Raw genomic sequence first — 21,388 nt, 5'->3', positions numbered from 1 at the left:
CAGGGGCAGTGCCCGCGGTCAGCACTCCTCGTCAGCCATGTCCAGGATGCTGCTCAGCAGCACGGTGAAGGTGGGGCGCTCCTCAGGCTTCTGTGGGGCAAAAGGGGGGCCTAGCTGGAACACGAGTCTGCCTCAGCCATGCCCTGGGGATGCTGTCACCCCACCAGGGTGGCTGGAGGTGTCACCAGGGGTGGAAGGCACTCACCTCGTGCCAGCAGCTGTACATGATGGCACAGACCCACTCACCTCATGCCAGCAGCTGTACATGATGGCGTAGACCCGCTCCGAGGCCGCCTGCGGCCGGTACAGGCGCAGGCCTTGGATGACGTGCTCGGTTGTCTCGCTGTTGTTAAACCTCTCGTAAGGCATCTTTCCCAGGGAATAAACTTCCCACATCAGGACACCTGTTGAGGGGAACAGCACAGAGAGCTCATGGCATTGGAGCACCTGGTGGCTGCACCTGGTTTGCAGAGGAGTTCCCAACCTCCAAACCAGCAATGCTGTGCCCTTACCAAAGGACCAGACGTCAGACTTGCTGCTGAACTTGCTGTACAGCAGCACTTCAGGAGGAGACCACCGCACTGGGAACTTGGACCCCATGGAGCTCGTGTACTCATCATCCAGCACGTACCTGCAGCAGGAAAATGGATCAGGGTGCCTCAGCTGGATTTCACATTTCCCTCCTTCCCACAAGCTCAAAAGGAATGGGCAGCTCAGGATGACCAGAGGCTGCAGCTCTGCACGGGTTTCAGCAGTAAGTGCGTGTTAGCCAGGATTGCAGAAGAGATTTGCTGACATGGAAGCACAGCAAAAAGGGGATGTGGAGAGAAAGCTGCAGCCAGGAGATTTGGGGGTGGGAAAGAAGATACAGAGAGGGGGGGGGGAAAGGGCCGGGGAAAATAAGAAAGGGATGGTGGAAAGTGGAGAGGCAGAAGGTTGAGCCAAGCAGATTAAATGGGAAGACAATGGTAAAGCAGAGCTGGAGGGTGGTGGGGACAAAGACCAAAGTGTAGAATTGATGGAAGGAGGAGATGGAGTATTGAGACAGGAAAGCAACACATCTACCAGACCTGGAAAGACCAAAATCTGACACTTTCACAATTCCTTGGTCATTCACCAGACAGTTTCGAGCAGCCTGTAAATGGAGAGGTGGAGGCAGTTACTTCTACCTGCTCTTGTCTCTCCCATCCCCCTGTAGCAGGTGAACTTCATCTCATCCCCACCTACCAAATACTTCTCCACACTTTTTCCTGCAAGTTTACCTGGACTGGGGTAAGCTAGAAAGCCCTCAGCAGAGAGCAACTGAGGCCTTCAAGCACCCTATTTATCTATGTGGGGTCAACTTCCCCAGAGGGATTTTGCCTGAACAAAGCAGCCAGAGCCCTACCAGGTCTCTGTGCAGGAACTGCTTGGATTCCAGGTACTCCATAGCTTCACAGACATCCTTGCACATCTCCAGCAGCTGGGCGGGCTGGAAGCGCTGCCGTGTTTCCCTCAGGAAGTTCAGGAGGCAGCCATTGGCCATGTACTCGGTGATGATGAAGATGGGACGTTGCTTAGTGCAGACCCCATAGAGCTGCACCAGCTTCTCGTGAGACAGGTTCCTGTGTTGGGGACAAAGGCAATTCTGAGCATCTAGAAATCCAGGGAGCAAAGGAAGTGAATGAGGAGAGTTTGAAAAGGGAAGGTGCTTCTGGCCCAGCTGACAGTGGAAAACCCCAACAAAGAATCAGCACAAAATCCGTGGGATCTTGGATGCTTTTTGCAGAGTATGGGACTGCCCAAGACTGTCCCTCCACACCTCCCAGGAGTACAGCCATTCTGGCAAGAAGCATCCAGCGCTGCCCTGCGTGGTGCTCACCACTTACATCATGACTTTGGCTTCGTCAATGAACTCGTCCTCTGACATGGAGCCCTCCCTGATCATCTTGATGGCAACGTTGTACTGGCCTCTCCATTTCCCATATTTCACCACGCCAAACTGCCCCGTCCCCAGTTCCTTCAGGAAGGTCAGATCCTTGGGGTCAATCTCCCACGAGCCTAGAACAAGAGAGTGAGGGTAATGTGGGTACAGGTGACCTCCCTGCACAGTGCTCCCAGTCATCCAATCTAGCAAGCCCAAGAAAAGCTCACAAGCATTTGCTGCCTGAAAAATCATCCACAAAATCCACAACATCTGAGACCTGTAACTCCAGGGAATGGGAGCAAGGCAGCTTGTGGAGTCTTTTGGTCAATACTGTCACCAGAGGGCAGTTGGGAAGTGGTTCCTGGGAAGGCTATGAGCCACGGGACAGCCAGGATCCCAGCCTGGGAAGGCTGCTGCCAGCAGAAACAAACCCTTTAACCAGGGAACTGTGAGGTAGCCCAGGCTGTGGCTTACCATAGCCAAGGCCAGCTGTGGAAGGAGCACTTTTCTTGTGCTGAGACACAGGGTACTTCAGTCTGGATATGAGCCCTGAAACACAGCAGCAGAGAATGCCACATTCCAGCAGGGAACACAACTCCTGCCTTTGGCACAGGAAGGTGGGGATGCCGTGGTGCCAGAGCAAACACTGCTGGCTTCACTGTGTCTCCAGAGCACTGACCTGCAGAGTTGTGCTGGTGGTAGGTGATGAGCTCTGGGATGCTGTTGAAGAGGTGTTTTTCTGCCAGGTAATACTGATTCTGGGGGGTGCAGCAGACAACGTAGTGGCGGATTGTGCCTTGGGGGTCTCTGGAGAGGGAGAACATGAGGTCAGTGCCATGGGGAGGAGAGGCAGAGGGTGAGGGGTGTCTGGAGGAGCCCTCTGAGGGAGGAACAAGCTGTTTTCAGAGGCACTTACGCAGAGGACTTGGCATAGACGGAGACAGTGTATTTCCCTGTCTTGCTGGTGGAATCTCGGACAATGAAGCCTCCTTCCTTACCCTAAAACACAAAGGGGAAAGGGCACTGGGTGTTTGTGGGGACTGTGTGTGACTGTAACAGGCAAAACTTGAAGTGAGTGAAGATCACAGCATGGCTGGAAAGGATGCAGGGAGTCAGAGGAATCCTATTTCCAGTCCCTGCATGGGAGGCAATCTCCTGAAGTGGCTGCCTGGACGAGCTCACACTGGGATAGGGAAGGCTCCTGGGGCTGTTGGGGCAACACTCCTCTCCCAGAAAAGCCAGGGCTGGTCCCACGCTGGACACAATGTGAGAACAGCCCATGGAGGGCTGGTGTAGAACAGACCCAGCCTCGGGAGGCAGCACTTACCTCCTGTTTCAGCAGTTGCTCTGCTTGGCTCCGAGTGATATTCTTGGAGTACCACCTGGAACAGGGACACAGCCATCAGAGAGATCTCCACAGCCACCTCTGTGCCCAGCCAGGACTGGCAGTGCAGAGAGCAGGGCAGGGATGGCTGCCAGGGGCTGGAGGCTGTCAGGGGATGTGGAAGAGGGAGAATAACCCAGCCAGGCTGGGCTCAAGGGCTGTGGAGGGGAACAACCAAATGGAAAATGTCTCCAACCAAGTGCAACTCGCCAGGTGCCTGTGCCCTCTCTTACTCAAAGATCTCCAGGGAATTTCTGGTTTCAGTGACGTAGTTGCTGGGGATGTATCCTTCCCTCCTGCAGAGAAAAGGGCTGGTCACACTCTGATGGAGGAGGCCAAGGGGAAAAGATATTCCTATCTCAGGAGGCTGAGTAGAAATGGGCTCAAAAACTTTGGTGCAATCCCATCTGGGAAGAACTGACACCACAGCTGGTTTCAGCCTCCTCCCGAGGGCAGCCCAGAGGTGAGCAGGCAGCCTGTCCTCACCCATGGGGTGCCCAAGGATGTGTTTGCCCACCAGTGCCTGAGCACCACAGCCATGGGCAGTGGGAGCTCTCACCCATTCTTGTCAAGGGCTTTCCACCAGGGCAGGTGGCTCTCCTCCAGGATGAAGTACTCCTCGCCCTTGTGCAGCTGCAGGTCCTGGGCGTTCATTGGCTCGTAGTTGTAGAGGGCCACCACCTTCTTCCTCTCCCCTGCTGTGCTGGGGGCTGGCTCAGGAGGCAGAGGCTTCATCACCATCTTCCCACAGGGAGAGGGAAGTGGTCAGGCTGGCACACACACCACGTGAACCCTTCCCAGGCCTGGGAGGGCAGTGGTCTCAGGCAAGGTCAGTGCAGTGTTTGTCTCAGCTCCCACGTGTATCTCTAACAGAACACCCATTTCCTCCCCCTGGACTTTTTATCAAAATATTTTTCCCCATCTCCACAGAAAGGTGAGTGTTTTTACCTTTTGGCTTGACCTGTGACTCCTCCAACCTACATCAGGGATTTAATCTCTCTGGGAAACCTTAGGGTTGAGATCAACTGACTTCCCTATAGGCCTTTGGGGTCCATCCCCTGCTTCAAGCTCCTTCTCCCTTAGGTCACCATCTTGACCTCCCTCCCCAGAGCAGAGTCCTGCCTGTACATCTCTGAGCAGTCCTTGAACATGTTGGCTTTTCCCAGGGAGATCTTTTCTCCAGCACTTTGGAGCAAACCCTGACATTGGCCTTTACCTGGTCCTCCTCAGGAGTTGGGGGAAGGGGCTTCTTTGTCTTGCGATGCGACCGCCCGACTTTTAAACCTTCGGAACAGAGGAGGGGCCATGGTGAGAAAAGACGCCTGGCTCTGTGTGCAGTGCTCCCCAGGGCAGGGGGATGAGGCAGAGGGAGGGTGCCTGGTGTCTTACTGCCATTCCTGCTCTCCAGAATCTGGCAGCCCATGGCGTTCTTGGCTGTCTGGGAGCAGCACAGGTACTGCCCGTCGATCCAGAAGCAGGGGTGGTACTTCTGCACCAGGTCGCTGTTGTACCGAATCACTGTGGCAGAGGAGGGAAGATGTGTGTGAGCCAGGGCTGTGTCCCCAGCCTGCTGCAAGAGCTCTCTGCTCCTTCAGTGCAAGTGGTCAGCTGCATTAAATCATTTCCTCTCAGCTGTGCTGCAGTCCCCTGAGCCCTGATGTTCAGGTTTTCCCCAGCTTACCACTCTTGTTTCAGTGCTGAGGCTGTGCAATCCCTGTGCCACAGGGAAGGGCCAGGCTTGGCTCTCAGATCCAAGCTTTTGAGCAGCTCTGCAAAAGGGCATGAGCATGCTTGGAACCAGTCACAGAAGGACCTGGCCCTTCTGCCAGCCAAAATATCCAATAACCCCCAGGCTGCTCTGGCCCATGTTTCACAGTTCTTTTGAGCCCTTTTTTCCCCAGAAGTGGGGTAGGAGGCCAGTGCTGTGCCTGGCTTTTCCATGGGTAGAGGAGGGCACTGCCACCACCCTGCTCAGAGACTTCCCTGGCAGGGAGAATATTCCCTTGCCAGGCAGGCTGACCGGCTTCCTCACACTTCTCCCCAGGTTAGAGGGACAACTGGATGTGCCTAAACACTGCCAACAGCCTGGGGCTGGCCCAGCAGCTGCACAGGCTGCAGAGAGCCCATTCTCTGGTGGAGTAAGAGGAGGACATCCTGTCAGCAAAAAGGCAGCATTTTCTCTCCTTTCCCTCTGGATTCTACACTGGCTTGAGCTGCCAGAGCAGCCCTGCTCCCTCAGCAGGGAAGTGGGGAGGGGACTGGCTGCTCTGCTGGGGCTCCTGTGAGATAACCGACTTCCCCGTTATCAGCCTGCCCCTCTTCCGCCCCGCTCGAGCCAACTTCCCCGTGTCAACTCAAGCAGCTGATCCCACCCTGCCAGCACAAAGCCACAGAAACACACACACACATGTGCCAGGAGGCACACACAGGCAGCTCCAGCAGATTTTGGGTGGTTGGAGCCCCTTGGCACAGTGCTGCTGCAATACACTCGAGGAGGGAGCACCCACCCAGCTGAGCATTAGCTGAGCATTACCGAGGAAGGCTTGACGTGGTTTGGGGATGATACTCCCTGACTCCCAGCAGGTTTGTGGTCCATGTTTCCTAAAGCACTGGGCACCCAACCCTCACATGCCAAGGCAGCACAGCTGTATGGCCACATCTGCTATTTCCTCTTGCCCTCAATGATTTCTGAGCCTGCTTGAGCCGCTTTGGAGCAGGTTTGTGAGAAGGCAAGGAGCCTCAGCCATGCTGCTGCAGAGGGTGACAGCATTCACCTGCCCCAGGCAGGATCAGCTTGCTCTTCCTTCCTCAGCCATGGGACAGGTACCCATGAGCCAGGCAGCCCTGGGAGGCTGCACTGAGGGTCAGGCACAGGCACAGCTGTGCCTTGCTGGTTCCCCAGGGAGCTGCAGAGCCCCCGCACTCACCGCTCTTCAGCTGATGGATCCAGCGCTTGCGCAGCTCCTCCGTCGGGGAGAAGATGTAGAGGGGCCCCTCGTCATAGACCACCTGCAGGAACATTCAGCTCAGCGCCGCGGGCAGGGCTCTCAGGCAGGCACGGGCGGAGCCGAGCCTTGTGGCCACCCCGAGCCAGCCCCGCCGGTGTCTGCTGGCCCCGCACGGTGCTCGCGGGACCGTGACAAAGAGGTTAAAAATAAGCCCCCTCCCCCGAGACTTTCCACTTCCTTCTCTGACTTTCGGTGTGCCTGGGTGCCAGCAGGGCAGGCAGCTGGGCTGGGGGCTGAGTGTGCAGCCAGGGGACTGAAAGGGGCAGGACAGAGCTCAGAAGCAGGTTTCCATCTTAAACAGAGCTGGCTCGGGGCTCAGAGAGGCTCACCTGGCTGTCCCAGCAGTGTGGACAGCAGCAGAGTGTCTCCAAGCAGCTGAGTGACACCTGGCACCAGGGCAGTGATGCCATGTTTGACCCCAGGCCCCTGTGGGGTCCCCCCCTCAGGACCTGCCCCCGGCAGAGTGGACCAGCAAAGAGGGCGCAGTGAAAACTCACCTGGAAGGGGTAGGGGAACCGTTCGATGATTGAGATCTGCTCCATGTTGTTGTAATCCTCCCCTTTCCTCTGGAAGAGAGAGGCAGAGATGGATGCTGGCATCTCCTCTGAAGCAGACCCACAGCTTTTGGCATCCCCTTGCTCTGCATCAAGCTGGACCCCTGGTATGGTGTGGACAGAGCCCCCCATGCCAAGCAGGGCTGTCCCCCACTGCCACCACCCCAGGGACCCTCCTCACCGGGACCTGTCGCTCAGGGGGAGGGTTGTTTTCAGGTGCCACTGTCTCCACACAGGTGATCTTCTCAATGTCCACAGAGCCCTTCTTGCTGCCCCGGCGCTGCAAGAGACTGCCTTGGTTCAAACAGCCACCAAGTGGAGACCTGAGAGGCTCAAACCAGCCCCTCTCCCTGTCCAACCACCCCCTGGGCTACGTGCTGGCAAGGGACAGCTGTGACCCCTGGACACTGGCCCAGCCCCTGTGGCTGCAGACTCACCCCCCGCTCAAAGTCATACTCGTAGTAGGACAGCTTGCTCTCTGTCAGCAGGAACAGGCGCTTCTTGAAGTTGAGGGGAGATGTTTTCTTCTTCTGCTGCGAGCGCTTCAGGAAGATGCTCTCCAGGATGACACTGGCCATGTCAACCCCTGGTGTCCCCTGTGCTGTGCTCACCAGCTTGCTGTGGGTAAAACAATGCTGACACGGTGTTTGCTCAGCCCAAAACCTGTTGGACCCCACTCAATGCACTCTGCCCCTCGCCCCAAGGGCAGACAGGGGGTGCTGGGACCCCCACAGCGAGGGGAAGCAGCCACAGAGGGGTGAGGGCAGGTCAGTGTGGGTTGTTGGTGATGTGACCTCTCCCACACCGGCCTGCAGACCAAGCCACCACCCGGATGGCTCCTTCTCCAGCTGGGGAGGCCCCCAGGATATGCAAGATGGACAGAGAGCTGGAGACAGAGAGAAACGGGGGGAGCTCGGAGCCCCGGGGAGGAGCGGGCGGCTGTGACACCGCGTAGGAGCTCCTCCCCTGGGGCTCTGTGCATGTGAGCCTGTGTGGGCCGTTTCCTCCTGCCCCACCGCAGCCTCTCCGTGCCGGGGATGTGCTGACTTGGCAGCGTGCAAGGGCTGGTCACGGGAGACCAGTCCCTGAAAAGCTGTGGCTAGGGCCTGGCCCTGAAAAGCCACAGTGCTGCCCAGAGCACGGAGTAGCCCCAAAGCCATCCTTCCCCTGTGTGTCCATGGAGCCTGCAGGAGTGCAGGGATGGAGCTCAACTCCCCTTCCTCCCCTCTGAGCAGCACTTGTCAGTGGCCAGGCTTGAAGGGCTGTCTCCAGCCAGCAGGCAGAGGGGTTAAATCCTCCCCCAGCCATGAGCAAAGCTCCCCTGAGCCTCTCCAGGGAAGGGCAGTGCAGGAACGGGCTCATGAGAGCCCTGCATCCCACTGCTGCCCAGCCTTTAGGGACTGGAAATTTCCCTGGCCCATCTCCATGCTGTACTCAGAACTGTGACCCCCAGGTGGGTCCAGCACCCCCAGAGCCACGTGGCTGGAGCTGTGGGCTGTGACCAGCACCTGACTGCAGTCTGGGAGCTGATGGGTGAGCTGTGTGCAGCCCCTGCTGAGCTGGGAGCCCCTGGAGCCCAGCTCCTGTCTCCTGCCTGACCACCTACAGTCCCTGCTTCCCCTTCACCTTCACCTTGTTCCCCTTTTTTCCTCCTATAAGCACGGCTTTGGAAAGTAACCTGGGAGAAGCTGTTTTTCTCCCCTGCTCCCCACAGCCCATCTCCTCAGGGGGAAGCTCAGAGGTAGACCAGAAACAGGGGTTCAGACCCCCATTCCCCAGCTGAGTATTCCATCCATTCTCCCCTCACAGGAGATGGGCATTGGCTTACTCACAACATGGTCAGGGGGGAACAAAGATGCCAGGACCCAATCCCACACACTGTGCCTCCCTCCAGGGCAAGCCCCAGCTTGGGGACAAGGAGCAGAGGTGTCCTCGCATCTGCTGGCAATGCCCAGACAAGGAGCAGAGGTGTCCTCCCATCTGCTGGCAATGCCCAGAGCCTCCCAGCACAGCCCCTGCTGCTGCAGTGCTGACCCTGCCCCACAGCACACAGAGAGGCTGGGGACAAGCAGGATTCCCTCTGCCAGGCTTCCCTCTCCCCTCCTTGTGGCTCTTATGGCTCACACCTTCCCAGCTTGTTTGGGTGGTCAAAAGAAGCCCAACTTAAAAAATTAGTCATTTTGGAGTCTTTTGGAACAAACAGCAGTGTGCTGACTGAGGCCTCAGGAGGAGGGATCTGGGGTCCCTGCAGGTGGCTGGTGTGGCCCCCCTGACCCCCAGACTGCTGGCAAGATGGTAGATGAGCCCAGAGTGACCCTAGAACCACCCTGTAGCCCTGAGCCTCATTTTCCCTCCTTATCAAGTGTGGCTGCTGATCCTGTGTCCCAAGAGCAGGAGGGTCCCACTGCCCTCCCTGGCACAGACACAGGGCTGAGCACAGGGGCCCTGGCCTCCATCCCAGCTGCAGTGCCAGCTCCCTGGAGCTTTACCTGCAGTCACAGCAGTGGGGTCATGGCCAGCAGTGCCAGGCAGGTGGGACACGTCCTCACTGTGTCCTCTGGATGGAACTGCCAGAGGGGAAAGGACAACGAGTGTCTCAGAGGGCTGTTGTGCCCCATCATGGCACAGCCTCCCTGTCCCCAGCAGGGCCACCAGACCCACTGTGTCCCTGTGGGAGCCCCCAGGGCTCAGCCCCACAGCCAGCACTGCTGTGCGGTGACAGCAGTGATGAGTGGGCGTGTGGGAGCATGTCCTGTGTCCCCCCCTCCAGCCAGTGTGACTTCCTGCCATGCTCACACCTCTGCCCAGCATGCTCTGAGACCACCACCAGCCTGGCACATGCTGCTGGCCTCATGCCACCGCACACTGTGTCCCACCATGGTCCCACAGCCATCCCTCCTGCACAGGCAAGCTCTGGTGTGGGGCTGGCATGCCTGGGACAAGAGGGAAGGGTGACAGAGTGACAAACTTCACACCCTCATCTTAACTTCACAGCCCTCATGTTTCAGGTTCAGCGCTGAGGGTGTCAAAAACCATAGGTGGGAAGGACAGAGGGGGAAACCTGCATGGGAGAGACTTGAGAGCAAAGCCAGAGCTGCACGCCAGCAGTGCCCACTGCGGAAAGCTCAGGTGAGGAACGGCCAAAGACACTGGCAGAGCCCCAACCCTGCTCTGAACAGCCCTGGCAGCCTCACACCGCTGTGATTCCCTGCTCCAGCCCAGCCTGCAGCCCCTGGCACCCCTCCAGCTCCCTGCACCCCACAGCCCCGGCCAGGTGACAGGGTCAGGTGCCACCTGCTTGGAACTGGCCAGGCTGTGGGACGAGGCAGAGCCCTGCCCTCGCTGCTGGGCTCACCCTCCCCGTGTGCCCTGTGCCCAGCACGGCTCCCCTGCCCTCACGGAGCCCAGCAGAGGTGTGAGGCCACCGGTACAGCCACATGGAGCCTCCCGCCACCCCGGCTGTCCCTCGGGCACATCAGCAGGGCCCATCGGTGCCCAGGAGCCCGAGGCAGCGCTGCCCTCCATGGCTCCGGGTCCCTCACTCACCGCCCGTGCCGCCGCCGCTCCGGCCCGCCGGGCCCGCCGCGCCCACCCGGCCGCTCGGGGTGCCTGTGGCGGCAGGGACCCGCAGAGACGGCAGGGTGCGCAGGGAGGAAGGACGGGGCCGGCCAACCCCACCCTTTCGGTTCCCCTTTTTTCGTTTTGTGACTCAAAGGCAGCGTTTGTGTTTCCTCCTGGAGACAGCCGGGTCATTGCCGTGGGGGCGCCAGGCCGGGAGCCTGCCCCGGGCTCTGGGCAGTGCTGGGTGTTGGATGAGTTGGATGACCAGCCCTGTGTTGCCCCAAAACGGGTTCTTTCACCCAATGGGGCTGATCCCCACACAGAAACAAGGTATTTTTATTTAGAGTTCTGTGTGGAAAGAGGTTTTGGTGGTAAATTCACAAAGCCAGCAGAGCGACTATCAAAAGTTTTTACTGTTTATACGTTTTAGCAAATGAAAAGATTAATCCCCATTGGCTACAGATTACATAATTCATTAGTATTCTATCTTGTAGTGTTAAATGATTCCGTCAATTCCTTTATTAATTAGGCCACATGTTCAGCCTTCATTTGGGTCAGCGAGTTTCTTGGGTTGGTGGTCCGTGAGTTGGTGTCGTGATCTGGAATCTGTCTTATCCACTCAGATCTGGTTCAGCACAGTTGTTCAGTTTGCTTTGCTACTTACATCCTTGTCTTGAGAGTTCTGCCAACTGTTCTTGTGCTCCTAAATTCTGCATTCTTTGTGATGGTAAATCCTTTTTCCCAAGCCGTGTGAACTTCCACCCAGTCTGAGATCTCTGAAACATGTCAAGCCCTAAACCTTAACAATGAACTCTTGACACAGTTTGTCTTTCGAACATTGGGATGTCACCTGCACCCGGCGGACCCCACAGTTCCCCACCCTCACAGCCCCGTCCCACGCCCTCCCTCCCGCCCATGGCTGCTCTCCTCCCACCGCCAGGGGGCGCCGTGCCCTGCGCGCCCCTGCGCGCTCCTCTCTATGGTCCCCAGCTCATTCACTTCCGCTTCCGGTCAGCTCCTCCTCTCCGGGCCGCCGCCGCCAAAATGGTGAGTGCCGGGGCTGGGCCGGGCTCCATCCGCCGCCATCCGCCCCGCGGCTGCGCCGGGCCGGGCTCTCTCCGCTGCCATGGGTGCGTGCTGGGCGGCCAGGCCGGCGCGGGGGCTTCTCCATCCCCGATGGCAGCGCAGGGCCCGAGGGAAAGGGAAGCGCCGGAGCGGGGCCTTGGGAGCGGGATGTGGCGTATGCGCAGCGGCCGTGACCGGCTTCTCTCTCCTTCTCCTCCAGGTGAACGTGCCGAAAACCCGCCGGACGTACTGCAAGAAGTGCGGGAAGCACCAGCCGCACAAGGTCACGCAGTACAAGAAGGGGAAGGACTCGCTCTATGCGCAGGGTGAGCGCGGGCTCGCTCTGGGCCCAGGGGAGCTGCGTGCGGGCCGGGTGTGGTGTGCCCTGCACGGCTGGTGTACATTGGGAACACTTGTATGGCTGGGGAGGACAGCTTGGCCTAAAGGACGTGCTGTACAATAAAGGGAACTATAAAAATAGGAGAAAGGGAGAAAGACTAAGGACGTGTCAGCCCAAGGCGGTTTCAGATGGTTGTCGTATAGAAATGTTTAACTAATTAGGGAATGTGCTCTGGGTAAATCTAGCTGGCTGTGAAAGCACAACTGGAGCCCAGGCTGGCCAGCCCGAGGGAGAGCCCTGCTGTGAGTTTAAAATGTGAAAGAAAGTGAATCCAGTGGTAGTTCTGCCAGTACTGATGTGGATTAATTATGCGAATATCACCTGAACAGGACTGTATAAATATTTTAAACCCTTTGTGTGCTGGCTTTGAGGAATTAACATGAATCACTCTTTGCACAGAACTCTGAACAAATCAAGTGCCTAGACCTTGTGTGTCTGTTGGGCGCACAGTGAGGGGAAGGTTCCACTTTTGGGGACAGCACAAGAGCCGTGGCACTGGTTCTGCTGGGCTGTGCAGGGACAGGCTGGGGTGTGCTGGGATTTAGGCAGTGCCAGCTGTGCCTGGAGCATCTCCTTGGTTGTTGCCTGACCAGAGCTGTTTCCCCATAGGAAAAAGGCGCTACGATCGGAAGCAGAGCGGGTACGGGGGCCAGACAAAGCCCATCTTCCGTAAAAAGGTGAGTGAGTTTGCTCCTCAGGACCAGGAAACTTCCCTGGCAGCCCGTGCCCAGCTGAGGGAGGTTCCTCGTTCTCTGCTCTGGCTGTGTTAGGGCAGTGCTGTGCTGGCACTGCAGGTGTCCCCTCATCCTCACAGAATGCCTTGGGTTGGAAGGGACCATCGTGTTCCAGCCCCCTGCTGTGGCAGGGCCACCTTCCACTGTCCCAGCCTGGCCTTGGACACTGCCAGGGATCCAGGGGCAGCCACAGCTTCTCTGGGTAACCTGTGCAAGGGCCACCCCACCCTCGCAGGGAGGAATTTCTTCCTACTCTGTCTGTGGGAAACCATTTCCCACTGCCCTGTCACTCTGTGCTCTTGTAAAATCCTCCATCTCCCTTGTAAGCTCCCATCAAGAGCCCAGCTCATCTCCTTGCTGTGCTGTCTCATGGAGATGCTCCTCATTTTTAGGGTGACTTGGGCTGTGTTGGCAGAGCAGCTTCTCAGCTTTGGTGCTGCAGGGGAGTGGGATATTTGAAGTGAAAGGAACATTTCCTTTTTTGCTTGTCCAAGGGGAAGGGCTTGGCAAAGGGAAAGGAGCTGTCTGCTTGTTTGGTGTATTCACAGCAGGGAAGCAAACCCCAGTGGGTGGGTTTGTTACTTTGTGTGAATTATTTAGTTGTGCTCATAGAGCTGCTTGGCTCATTATTGGGAAGCCCTGGTGTGCTGCTGGAGGTGCACAGGAAGCCTTCCAGCAAGAAGGAAAAATGAGGCAGCGGGTTTTCAAGTTGACTTTGTGCCAGGAAGTGGGGAGACCTCACAGAAAATGCTTCTGCAAGCAGGGTACACCAAGCAGCTGCACTGCTGGCACTCTCTACCTGTACATTGCAATTCTCATTTCTGTTTTTTCCCAGTCAGCATTGTATGGATGCTTGGCTGAGGTTTTTAGCTGGTGGTTACAGCCCTGTCCAGCTGCTACAGCAGCCTCCCAGCTTTGGATTCTTTCCTCTGCAGTCTTTCAGGTTCCATCCAGCTTCTGAGTAGCTGCAGGTCTGCACTGAGCCTGTTGTGTCACTGCTCCTTCCAGAGAAATTTGCCAGTGGTGTTGCTTCCAGGTGTTTCTTTTGTCCAATTTTCTTCTGGATTTCTCTTGAGCATTGCTGGTCTGTGCTTCCACACTGTAAAAGTGTGAATTTCTTGCTCTGTTCAGTGGAACAGATTTCTCCAGCATGGCTGATCCTTGTAGGAACCAGCCCTGCCTCACTGAATGCGTTTGCCAGTGCCCTTTTTGTGAAGATACAAATCTACTTCATTCCCCAACTGATCTTTCAAGTGCCTTCTTTTCAGTGGAGCGAGCCTAACTGTGTTTGTAGTTTCTCTCTGTGCTTTGGGAACAAACTGAATGTTCAGGAGTGCAGGGAACAAGCTCTCCCTGAAAGTTTGTCTGCTTGGGGATGTGTGGTTCATTGAAACACCCTGCTCCTCCTCCCAGGCCAAGACCACCAAGAAGATTGTGCTGAGGCTGGAGTGTGTGGAGCCCAACTGCAGGTCCAAGAGGATGCTGGCAATTAAGAGGTGCAAGCACTTTGAGCTGGGAGGAGACAAGAAGAGAAAGGTGAGTTTGTATTCTGTGAGTGGCTGAGAAGGGGGGACAATACTCAGTGGTGAATAAACTCACTCTTGTCTTTTGTTTCTTACAGGGCCAGGTGATCCAGTTCTGAGCATCGTCCTGCTCATCGTTACGGACCGTATTAAAGTAATTAGATTGATCCCTTGCTTTTCTTCATGTGTTTTCTCTTGGGGTGGGAGCTGTGAGTACATCAGCTCAGCAGGGAGGTGTTGCTTGCAGAACCATTTAACAGAGCAGTTTTTACCCTGGCTTTTGAAAATTCCCTGCCAGAAGCTGGGATCTCTTTACTGTGTTTCCAAGAAGTGTTCTGTAATGGGTGCCAGTGACTTCTATGCATGAACATGCTGCAGGCTCGTTTATGAACTCTCCTGAACAGCCCCTACACTCGGCTGTAGGCCCCTTTTATAGACAGCTGTACTGCCCTGAGTAGCAAAGGCCTTGGAGCAGCCAGTGGGTTTGACACCTGCACCATTAGGCAGGTCCCTAATTAGGTAATGAGGCTGGTGCCAGTAGCTGTGGCAGCTCAGAGAGGTGAGGGACAGCTCTGTGCCTGTGGTTGCCCCTGGCACATGGTGAAACAGGCCTCAGCTGCCTTCCCCTGTGCCAACTGCTGCTGGCTCCCCTTTGCATCTTCCTTGAAGGAAGAAGGCCAAGCACAGCAGTGAAGTTTCAAATGGGCAACAAGCAGAGTGTGGTAGATTGTGGGGACAGCCTCCAGGACAGCCTCCCCTTAGAGAGGAACATTTCTGTGAGTAGGAAGTGCTGTTAGCAGGTGCTGGGAATGCAATGCAGGGTTCACCCTTAAGGGCAACTTCTTGTAGTGGAAATGGAGCTGGAGGATGGAGAGATGCCTCTTCACATCTTCATCATGACTGAGAGCACTCAGTTACTGAGCTGTAAGGGAATCTGTGGTTTTGCTTATTAAATATTGGCTGATGTGATGGCATTGTCAGATTTGTGTAGGCAGTGGTGGCTCTGGCCTGTGGGGTGGACTGTACAGCTATATTACATCAGTTTCACTGAGTGCTGTTTCTGGTGACAAATGTCACAAAAACTTACATGACTGGAACAAACTGGCCTGTTTTCTAAATCATTATTTAATTTCAGATACCATGCTGTACTCTTGTACACTGCAAGTAAGAAAAAGCATAGTCTTTTAAAGGGATTTTAATCAAAGTGCTCAATCACAGAAGAACAAATCAAGAAACCCTGATTGTATTGTAATCAGAAGATAATATATTTGCACATGATGTTTGCTTAGGTGATTATCCATTTCCTGTCTTGGAGAGCCCATATTATTCAACCTAAAGGCTGCTGCCAGCAGTGGGAAGCAAGCACTCAGGGATTTCTGGGAGGCAGGATTCATGGAGCAAGGGGACTCCAGTGGCCATATGAAGGGTAGAGAGGGAGTTGTCATCTAAAAGGAAGTGACAGCCACTGGTGAGAGATTCCTGGAGTGAGGGGAAACCTTCAAAAACTTGAGTCCTAAGGCCTGATAGCAGGTGTCAAGGAAGTTGCTGAGAAGTGCAATGGTTCATGTCAGTCCCTGAGTTGTCAGAAGATGGAAGTGCATGTCCATGCTCTGAGTCAAGTGTTTGGTTTCTTTAGTGGGGATGGGAGCAGCTTTTCTTGGACTGTGTGTCCTGGTCTGGAAAAGAGAGCAAGGTGGCCAAGGGGTGTTTCCCTATTGTCCCTAAAATGCTCCAGGACAACTGTAAGGTGCTGCCTGTGCATCCCTTGCCTTTCCTTGCTCGGTAGTGGCAGTGGGTGTAAACAGGAGCTGCTGCCCTGCTGGAGCCCTTCCACCCCTTGGAGGAGGAGCTGGGTGAGATGCCAGGGAAAGGGGCCCTGCTGGAGCCCTTCCAGCCCCTTGGAGGAGGAGTTAGGTGAGATGCCAGGGAAAGGGGCCCCGCTCTGCTTTCACCCTTTCTCTGTCACCTCTCGATGATGGAGTGATGGCAATTTGTCACATTCAACGGAAGGTTCAGATAATGAATGCCTGAGAAGAAAGGCACCTGTTTGGAAGAAGGAGAACAATTTCCTGCCTCAAGTTCAAACAGAGCCTAAGGCTTAGGAGAAGATTGTCTTTGTGCTGCCTATACTGGCAGGACTTTGAGCAGCACGGTGCCTGTGGGGTTCACCTCCAGGCTCAGGGAGGACATCCAGCTGTACACACCACAGTCCCTGCTGGCTGGCAGCACCTGTTGGATGGAGCAGGCTGGGTTGCAGGCCAGCCCATTGCCGAGGAAGGTGAGGGAGAAGGTGAATTTCTGGGGCCCCCCAATCTCCTGCTGGTTCAGCACTGCCACAGCGTAGGCTCGGTCAGACAGGGGCCGCTCCCACAGCTGAAAGTTCTTGTCCTGCCAAGGAGAAAACAAAACAAACCCAGGGCTGTGGGAGGGCTGAAGTGGTGATCTTCATGCCTGTCTGTTCCAGCAGGCTTCAGGAACACATGGGCTCCTTTCCCAAACCCTGAGCACCACTCCATCCCTCCCTGCTCCCCTCTGAACCCCCCTTCTCTACTGTACCTTGAAAAGTTGGTATCCCTGCTTGCCCAGGGGGTCCTGGTTGATGGCAATCACCTCTTTGTTCTGGAGCAGCCACTTGGCCTCGGGGCTGATGTGCCGCAGGTCGTTGGACATGAACAGGGGGGCGGCCATGATGGCCCACATGGCCATCTGAGTCACCGACTGGTCCCAGCTCAGCCCAAAGTTTCCAATCACCAGCTATGACAAGCAAACAGAAAGGGCCTGGTAACACTAACTGCTGGGGACAATCTGGGCCACCAGCACCAGGAAATCACAGGGTGGGACCTCTCTTTGGAGCCTGGCTAGATAGGCTGAGGGCCAGGAGCAGGACCAGCCGGTTGGGAAAAGCAAGGCATGACTGCATGGCAGTTTAGGATGAGTCCCTGCTGGAAGTGAAGAGAGCTCTTTAAGTGGTGGCTAGGCAGTGTTTGAGAATGCTTTTGGATTCAGATTCTTGCAGTGCTGGCACCCAGGGGTTTTCACTGTGGTGGGACATCAGCACTTTGGAGACTGTCCCTCAATGCCACACCTGTGTCCTGAGCTGGTGCTGCTTGTGGAGGCTGTGACACAAAGATGGTGCCTCCTTGGTACCACCCAGAGCTGCAGTTCCCTTTCTACCCTGGACCTTCTCACCAAGATCCTGATCCTAGGGTCCCATCAGAGCCCTTCCCCTCAGTGTTTCTCCCCCAGTTCTCTCCCCTCCCATTCTTAGCCCACAGCTGAGGGAAGGTTTTTTTGCTGATGCTTCAAGTGGGGTGGTTGCTGCTGTACTTGCCATGTCAGGATCATTCCAGCCCCCTGGCCCAGCTATCTTCACAATGGTGTCCTGGTGAAGTGCTGTCCAGTCTAAGATACTCTTGATGCTGCTCCAGGAGTCATAGACATCATAGAAGTTCCTCCAGTGGTTGCAGTACTGTTTGATCTCTGTGTAATTGGGCTGCCAGAACAATGAGTGTGATTAGACAGAGCACCTGGCTGTACAACAGGAGTGTCAATGAGGCTGGACTGGACCAGAGGTAGCTTGGGGGAGAACCAGGGGAGAACCTTCCATCACCAGCTAGTGCATGTTGATTCCCTTGAATGCTTTGTGCCCAGTAATTCCACTCTGACATGTTCTAGACAACACTATTGCTCCCCTTGGGAGAACAGTTGTGACCACCAGCTCTGTTACAAAATTCCTTCCCAGTTTTACTGAAGGTGTGACAAGGCCCGTGGGATCAAACTGTAATATCCCAGTAATTATTGCTATTTCTTGGGTTTACACCCTTTAGTGAGTAATGCATTTAATTCCAGCTGTGGGTGGAGGGCAGTGTGTCAATCACAGACCCTGGCTGGCAGAAATTTGTCACTGAACAATGTGGGGGATGTCACAAAGCCTCTCTGGTGGTCCCCAGAGCTGTCTGTAAGGCTGAGCCTGCAGCACTGTGTCCAGGAGGAATTGCCCTGAGCTATCTGCTAGGCTGTGTCTGCACTGCCAATGGTTTGCTGCTTGGCTCCTTGGAGAGAGGAAGCAGATGGATGCTGTGGTTTTTTTGGCATGCTCCATCTGGGCTGTGCCTTCATGCTGCAGAATTCCACTGAATCTATTTCAGCAGAGCAATGATTTAGGAATGCTTCAGGGCTCTGGAAGAAAAGATTTTTTCCTCCATTTTACAGCCTTGTTCTCTGTCAGAACAGAGAGCAGCAAGTTTCTCAGGATGCTGTTTTGCAATGTTAAATGTTTTTCTCTTCTTCCCACTTGAGCCCCAGGATAAACCTTGCAGGCACTCCTTACCTGCTGCACAGGTCTGAGGTAGAAAGGCCACTCACAGGAGTACACAATGCTCCTTCCAGTCCTGTTCAGGGCCACAGACATGCGCCTGTACCCTAGAGGAAGAGCACAGACACAGCTTACACAACCTCCCTGGTCACACAGCAGAACTAAGCCAATGTCACAGGTTCAGGTTTCAGTTCAACTCTTGCAAAATTAAGATTGAACACATTTTTGTGGTTGAGACACCACAGGGGGAACAGGAGGATTTAAAGTCTGCAGCTGGTCACCTGCCTCCCAGGGACAGGAGCATTGCTTGGGCAGGCTGTTGCCCCAAGACTGCTGATCCCTTTGTACATACAGCCAGGGGGAGAGGTTAAAAGCATTCCTGTATGGCATTTTCCCTCTAGATAGCCAGGAAACACAAGTCAGTATCTATCAGGCAGTGCAGCTTTGCTGGGTGATGTAGGAGTAGGTTCTCACGAGGCCCTTGCGCCATATGGACAGGGCAGGAATGCAAGAGCTCGAGTTTTTCCTGTCCTTGTCCCCAAACAGCCCTGTTCAGTCCCTTCCAATTGGCAGAGAGGGAATGAAAAGTCCGCTCTCTCCTCTGGAACTGCTTCAGTACAACTGCATTGTATCTGGGTTACACATATGATCCAGCAGGAGCTCTCAGCTCAGCTGTCACTCAGGGTGCTGAGCTGTGCTCCTGTCTGTGGCAGTTGGCATATGCCCCACCATCTGGCTTGGATGGCACTGTCACTTGGGCAGGTTGTCCCTGCCAGGCAGAGACAGGACTTTGTGCAGGGCTCCTACTGTCAAATGTGGTGGTGCTGACTGTGCCAGCAGCCAGAGAGCACAGTCAAGAGGAAAAAGCTTTCTAAGTTAAAGTGTTCTTCCCATAAATCTACTCCTGTGGCACTGGGATTTGCCTGTGCTTCAGAAGAGGCTGTGGCCAAGTTGCCTCAGCACAGGGAGCTGCTGAGCTTTCAGCCTTTGTGCAAATCACTTCTGAAGTGGTATTTACACTGGTGTGCTTTAAGAGGAAAACCCCAGTAGGATTTTTATGCCATAATTCCCTTCATTTTTATCTGTTAAAAGCTCTCCTAACTGCTCCTTTAATGGCTGACACAAACTTTTCTAGCTTCAGGCTGATTCACATTGATAAGGCCCCACCACAGGGATTGAGGGTTAAGTGTGTGAGATGCTCTGGGCTCTGCAGTACAGGTTCTGCAGAAGGGCAAAGCCTGTGCTGAGTTAAGAGCTGAGGGAGTACAGCCCTCCCAGAGCCCACAGCTGATGGGTTTGTGCTCAGCCTGATCCAGGCTCTGGGCTCACAGCTCCTTTTCTGAGCTGAGTTTGAAGGACAGCTCCAGGAGACCGAGCAGGTAAAATCACTTAACACAGCAACACTCAACACCTTGGCCTTGAGAACAGAGCCTCAGATTTGCTTTTGTAAGCAAGTCCCTTAAATGAGTATGCTCAGGGAAAATCTCTGGAGCCTGATGCTGGGCCTAGAATTGCTGCTGCCTGCAGAATATTCCCAGCCATGGGAATAGCTGCCTTGAGCCCGTGCCCACCTTCTGCCAGCAGATCCAGTGACTCAGAGTTGCAGCCATCAAACTTGAGCAGGTCCACACCCCAGGAAGCAAATGTCTGAGCATCCAGGTCATAGTGGTTGTAGCTGCCAGGGAAGCCAGCACACGTCTTGCTCCCAACATCGCTGTAGATTCCCAGCTTCAGACCCTTGGAGTGAACCTGCAGACAGAAACAGACCCTGGCATGGGGCAGCCTCAAGGCAGGAGGATTTGGGGCAGCGAGGGAAGCAAAACCTCACAGTGGCAGGCAGGGCCTTATCTCAGCAGTGACACCCAGCCAGCCCTCCCCTGCTCCCCGCCGGGTGACACCGTGCCCCGGTGGCACTCACGTAGTCGGCCAGCTTGCGGATGCCCCCGGGGAAGCGCTTGGGGTCCGCCTGCAGCCTGCCCTGCTTGTCCCGCGTCGGGGCCATCCAGCAGTCATCGATGCAGATGAACTCGTACCCGGCGTCCCTCCAGCCCTCGGCAGCCATCCTGTCAGCCATCTCCACGAACAGCTGCTCGCTGGCCACGGCACCACCGGCAAAGGAAGCGGAGAACGTCTGCTGTGAACCACCGGCACAGCCGCGGGCACAGCGGGCGGGGGCAGCGCGGGGAGGGCAAAGCGGCTGCCACGGACTGGCTGTCCGCTACCGGGGATGGCACAGCGGCTGCCGGGACACCGGGCCGGCTACCCGGGAAGGCACAGCGGCTGCCGGAGCACCGGGCTGGCTGCTCGCTAACAGGGAAGGCACAGCGGGGGCCGGGGCACCGGGCCGGCTATCTGGTACCCGGGAAGGCACAGCGGCTGCCGGGGCACCGGGCCGCCTGCCCGCTAACAGGGAAGGCACAGCGGCTGCCGGGGCACCGGGCCGCGTGTCCGCTACTGGGGAAGGCACAGCGGCTGCCGGGCACCGGGCCGGCTGTCCGTGACTGCGTTGCCCCCGTTGCACGGCTCCCCGTGCCCCTGCGGCGGTACCTGATGCAGCGGCGCGGCTCGGCGGCGCAGTCGGTGGCACAGAGGAAGCGCTCCCAGTGCAGCCAGCCCATGGGCGGTGTCCGCGCCAGGCCGTTGTCCAGCGCCAGCGCCGCCGCCACCGCGGCCACCGCAGCCGCGACCCAGCGCAGCAACCACCGTGCAGCCGCCATCGCCCCGCCGCGCCGCCGACTGCCGCTGATTGGCAGCCCGCATGCCCAATCCTCAGGGAGTCGGCGGGCAGGGCTGACAGTAGAACCAATCACCGTGCGACACCGCCCGCCCCTCCGCCAATCCCGAGCGGCGAGGCGCGCACCGGCCCGCCCCCTGTCGCGGGTCAGGTGTGGCGGTGTCACGTGACCGGTGTGAGGGGCCCGTGGCGGCGCGGTCGGGC

At 56.2% G+C, this 21,388-nt stretch overlaps 3 protein-coding genes across 4 annotated transcripts; 1 reads left to right on the top strand and 2 right to left on the bottom strand.

Moving 5' to 3' along the window:
* Positions 1-11: 11 nt before the first annotated feature.
* Positions 12-7,430, bottom strand: BTK (Bruton tyrosine kinase). Of its 2 annotated transcripts, XM_054289342.1 has the most exons (18): positions 7,290-7,430; positions 7,034-7,132; positions 6,796-6,864; positions 6,218-6,299; positions 4,680-4,808; positions 4,507-4,574; positions 3,850-4,031; positions 3,524-3,586; positions 3,234-3,288; positions 2,823-2,905; positions 2,586-2,713; positions 2,381-2,455; positions 1,869-2,040; positions 1,388-1,604; positions 1,071-1,135; positions 513-631; positions 247-404; positions 12-90 (listed from the first exon to the last, which is right to left on the bottom strand). In XM_054289342.1, the coding sequence occupies exons 1-18, from the start codon at positions 7,428-7,430 to the stop codon at positions 19-21; spliced, it is 1,977 nt and encodes a 658-aa protein (XP_054145317.1). In that variant the 3' UTR covers positions 12-18. The 2 variants fall into 2 exon arrangements, with proteins under 2 accessions (XP_054145317.1, XP_054145318.1); XM_054289343.1 differs by lacking the exons at positions 1,388-1,604; positions 1,869-2,040; positions 2,381-2,455 and having other exon boundaries at positions 2,650-2,713.
* A 3,981-nt stretch (positions 7,431-11,411) lies between these two features.
* On the top strand, positions 11,412-14,302 carry RPL36A (ribosomal protein L36a). Its single transcript, XM_054289353.1, has 5 exons — positions 11,412-11,460; positions 11,699-11,804; positions 12,488-12,555; positions 14,026-14,148; positions 14,234-14,302. Exons 1-5 carry the CDS (start codon positions 11,458-11,460, stop codon positions 14,252-14,254), a joined length of 321 nt encoding a protein of 106 aa, XP_054145328.1. The 5' UTR covers positions 11,412-11,457; the 3' UTR covers positions 14,255-14,302.
* Positions 14,303-16,014: 1,712 nt separating this feature from the next.
* Positions 16,015-21,167, bottom strand: GLA (galactosidase alpha). Its single transcript, XM_054289346.1, has 7 exons — positions 20,998-21,167; positions 20,369-20,543; positions 20,022-20,199; positions 18,466-18,557; positions 17,467-17,628; positions 16,692-16,889; positions 16,015-16,523 (listed from the first exon to the last, which is right to left on the bottom strand). Exons 1-7 carry the CDS (start codon positions 21,165-21,167, stop codon positions 16,260-16,262), a joined length of 1,239 nt encoding a protein of 412 aa, XP_054145321.1. The 3' UTR covers positions 16,015-16,259.
* Positions 21,168-21,388: the final 221 nt, after the last annotated feature.

The sequence above is a fragment of the Melozone crissalis genome, unplaced genomic scaffold (genome assembly GCF_028551555.1).
Source record: "Melozone crissalis strain CALT ecotype California unplaced genomic scaffold, PUWL_Pcris_2 ptg000068l_1, whole genome shotgun sequence".
Taxonomy (NCBI): domain Eukaryota; kingdom Metazoa; phylum Chordata; class Aves; order Passeriformes; family Passerellidae; genus Melozone; species Melozone crissalis.
This window is presented reverse-complemented; position numbering and strand designations above follow the sequence as displayed.

What these genes read in the sequence shown, in the direction of transcription:
- BTK (XM_054289342.1), bottom strand. Translation starts at nt 7,430, where the DNA reads ATGGCCAGTGTCATCCTGGAGAGCATCTTCCTGAAGCGCTCGCAGCAG. An exon ending in CAACTCCTGAGGAGGACCAG is followed by an intron (nt 4,032 to 4,506) that starts GTAAAGGCCAAT and finishes CCCTGTGGGAAG; the next exon opens with ATGGTGATGAAGCCTCTGCC. An exon ending in AGTTCCTGCACAGAGACCTG is followed by an intron (nt 1,136 to 1,387) that starts GTAGGGCTCTGG and finishes CTCCATTTACAG; the next exon opens with GCTGCTCGAAACTGTCTGGT.
- RPL36A (XM_054289353.1), top strand. An exon ending in GGACTCGCTCTATGCGCAGG is followed by an intron (nt 11,805 to 12,487) that starts GTGAGCGCGGGC and finishes GTTTCCCCATAG; the next exon opens with GAAAAAGGCGCTACGATCGG. An exon ending in GAGGAGACAAGAAGAGAAAG is followed by an intron (nt 14,149 to 14,233) that starts GTGAGTTTGTAT and finishes TGTTTCTTACAG; the next exon opens with GGCCAGGTGATCCAGTTCTG.
- GLA (XM_054289346.1), bottom strand. Translation starts at nt 21,167, where the DNA reads ATGGCGGCTGCACGGTGGTTGCTGCGCTGGGTCGCGGCTGCGGTGGCC. An exon ending in ACTGGATCTGCTGGCAGAAG is followed by an intron (nt 18,558 to 20,021) that starts GTGGGCACGGGC and finishes CTCTTCCTCTAG; the next exon opens with GGTACAGGCGCATGTCTGTG. An exon ending in AGGGATACCAACTTTTCAAG is followed by an intron (nt 16,524 to 16,691) that starts GTACAGTAGAGA and finishes TCTCCTTGGCAG; the next exon opens with GACAAGAACTTTCAGCTGTG.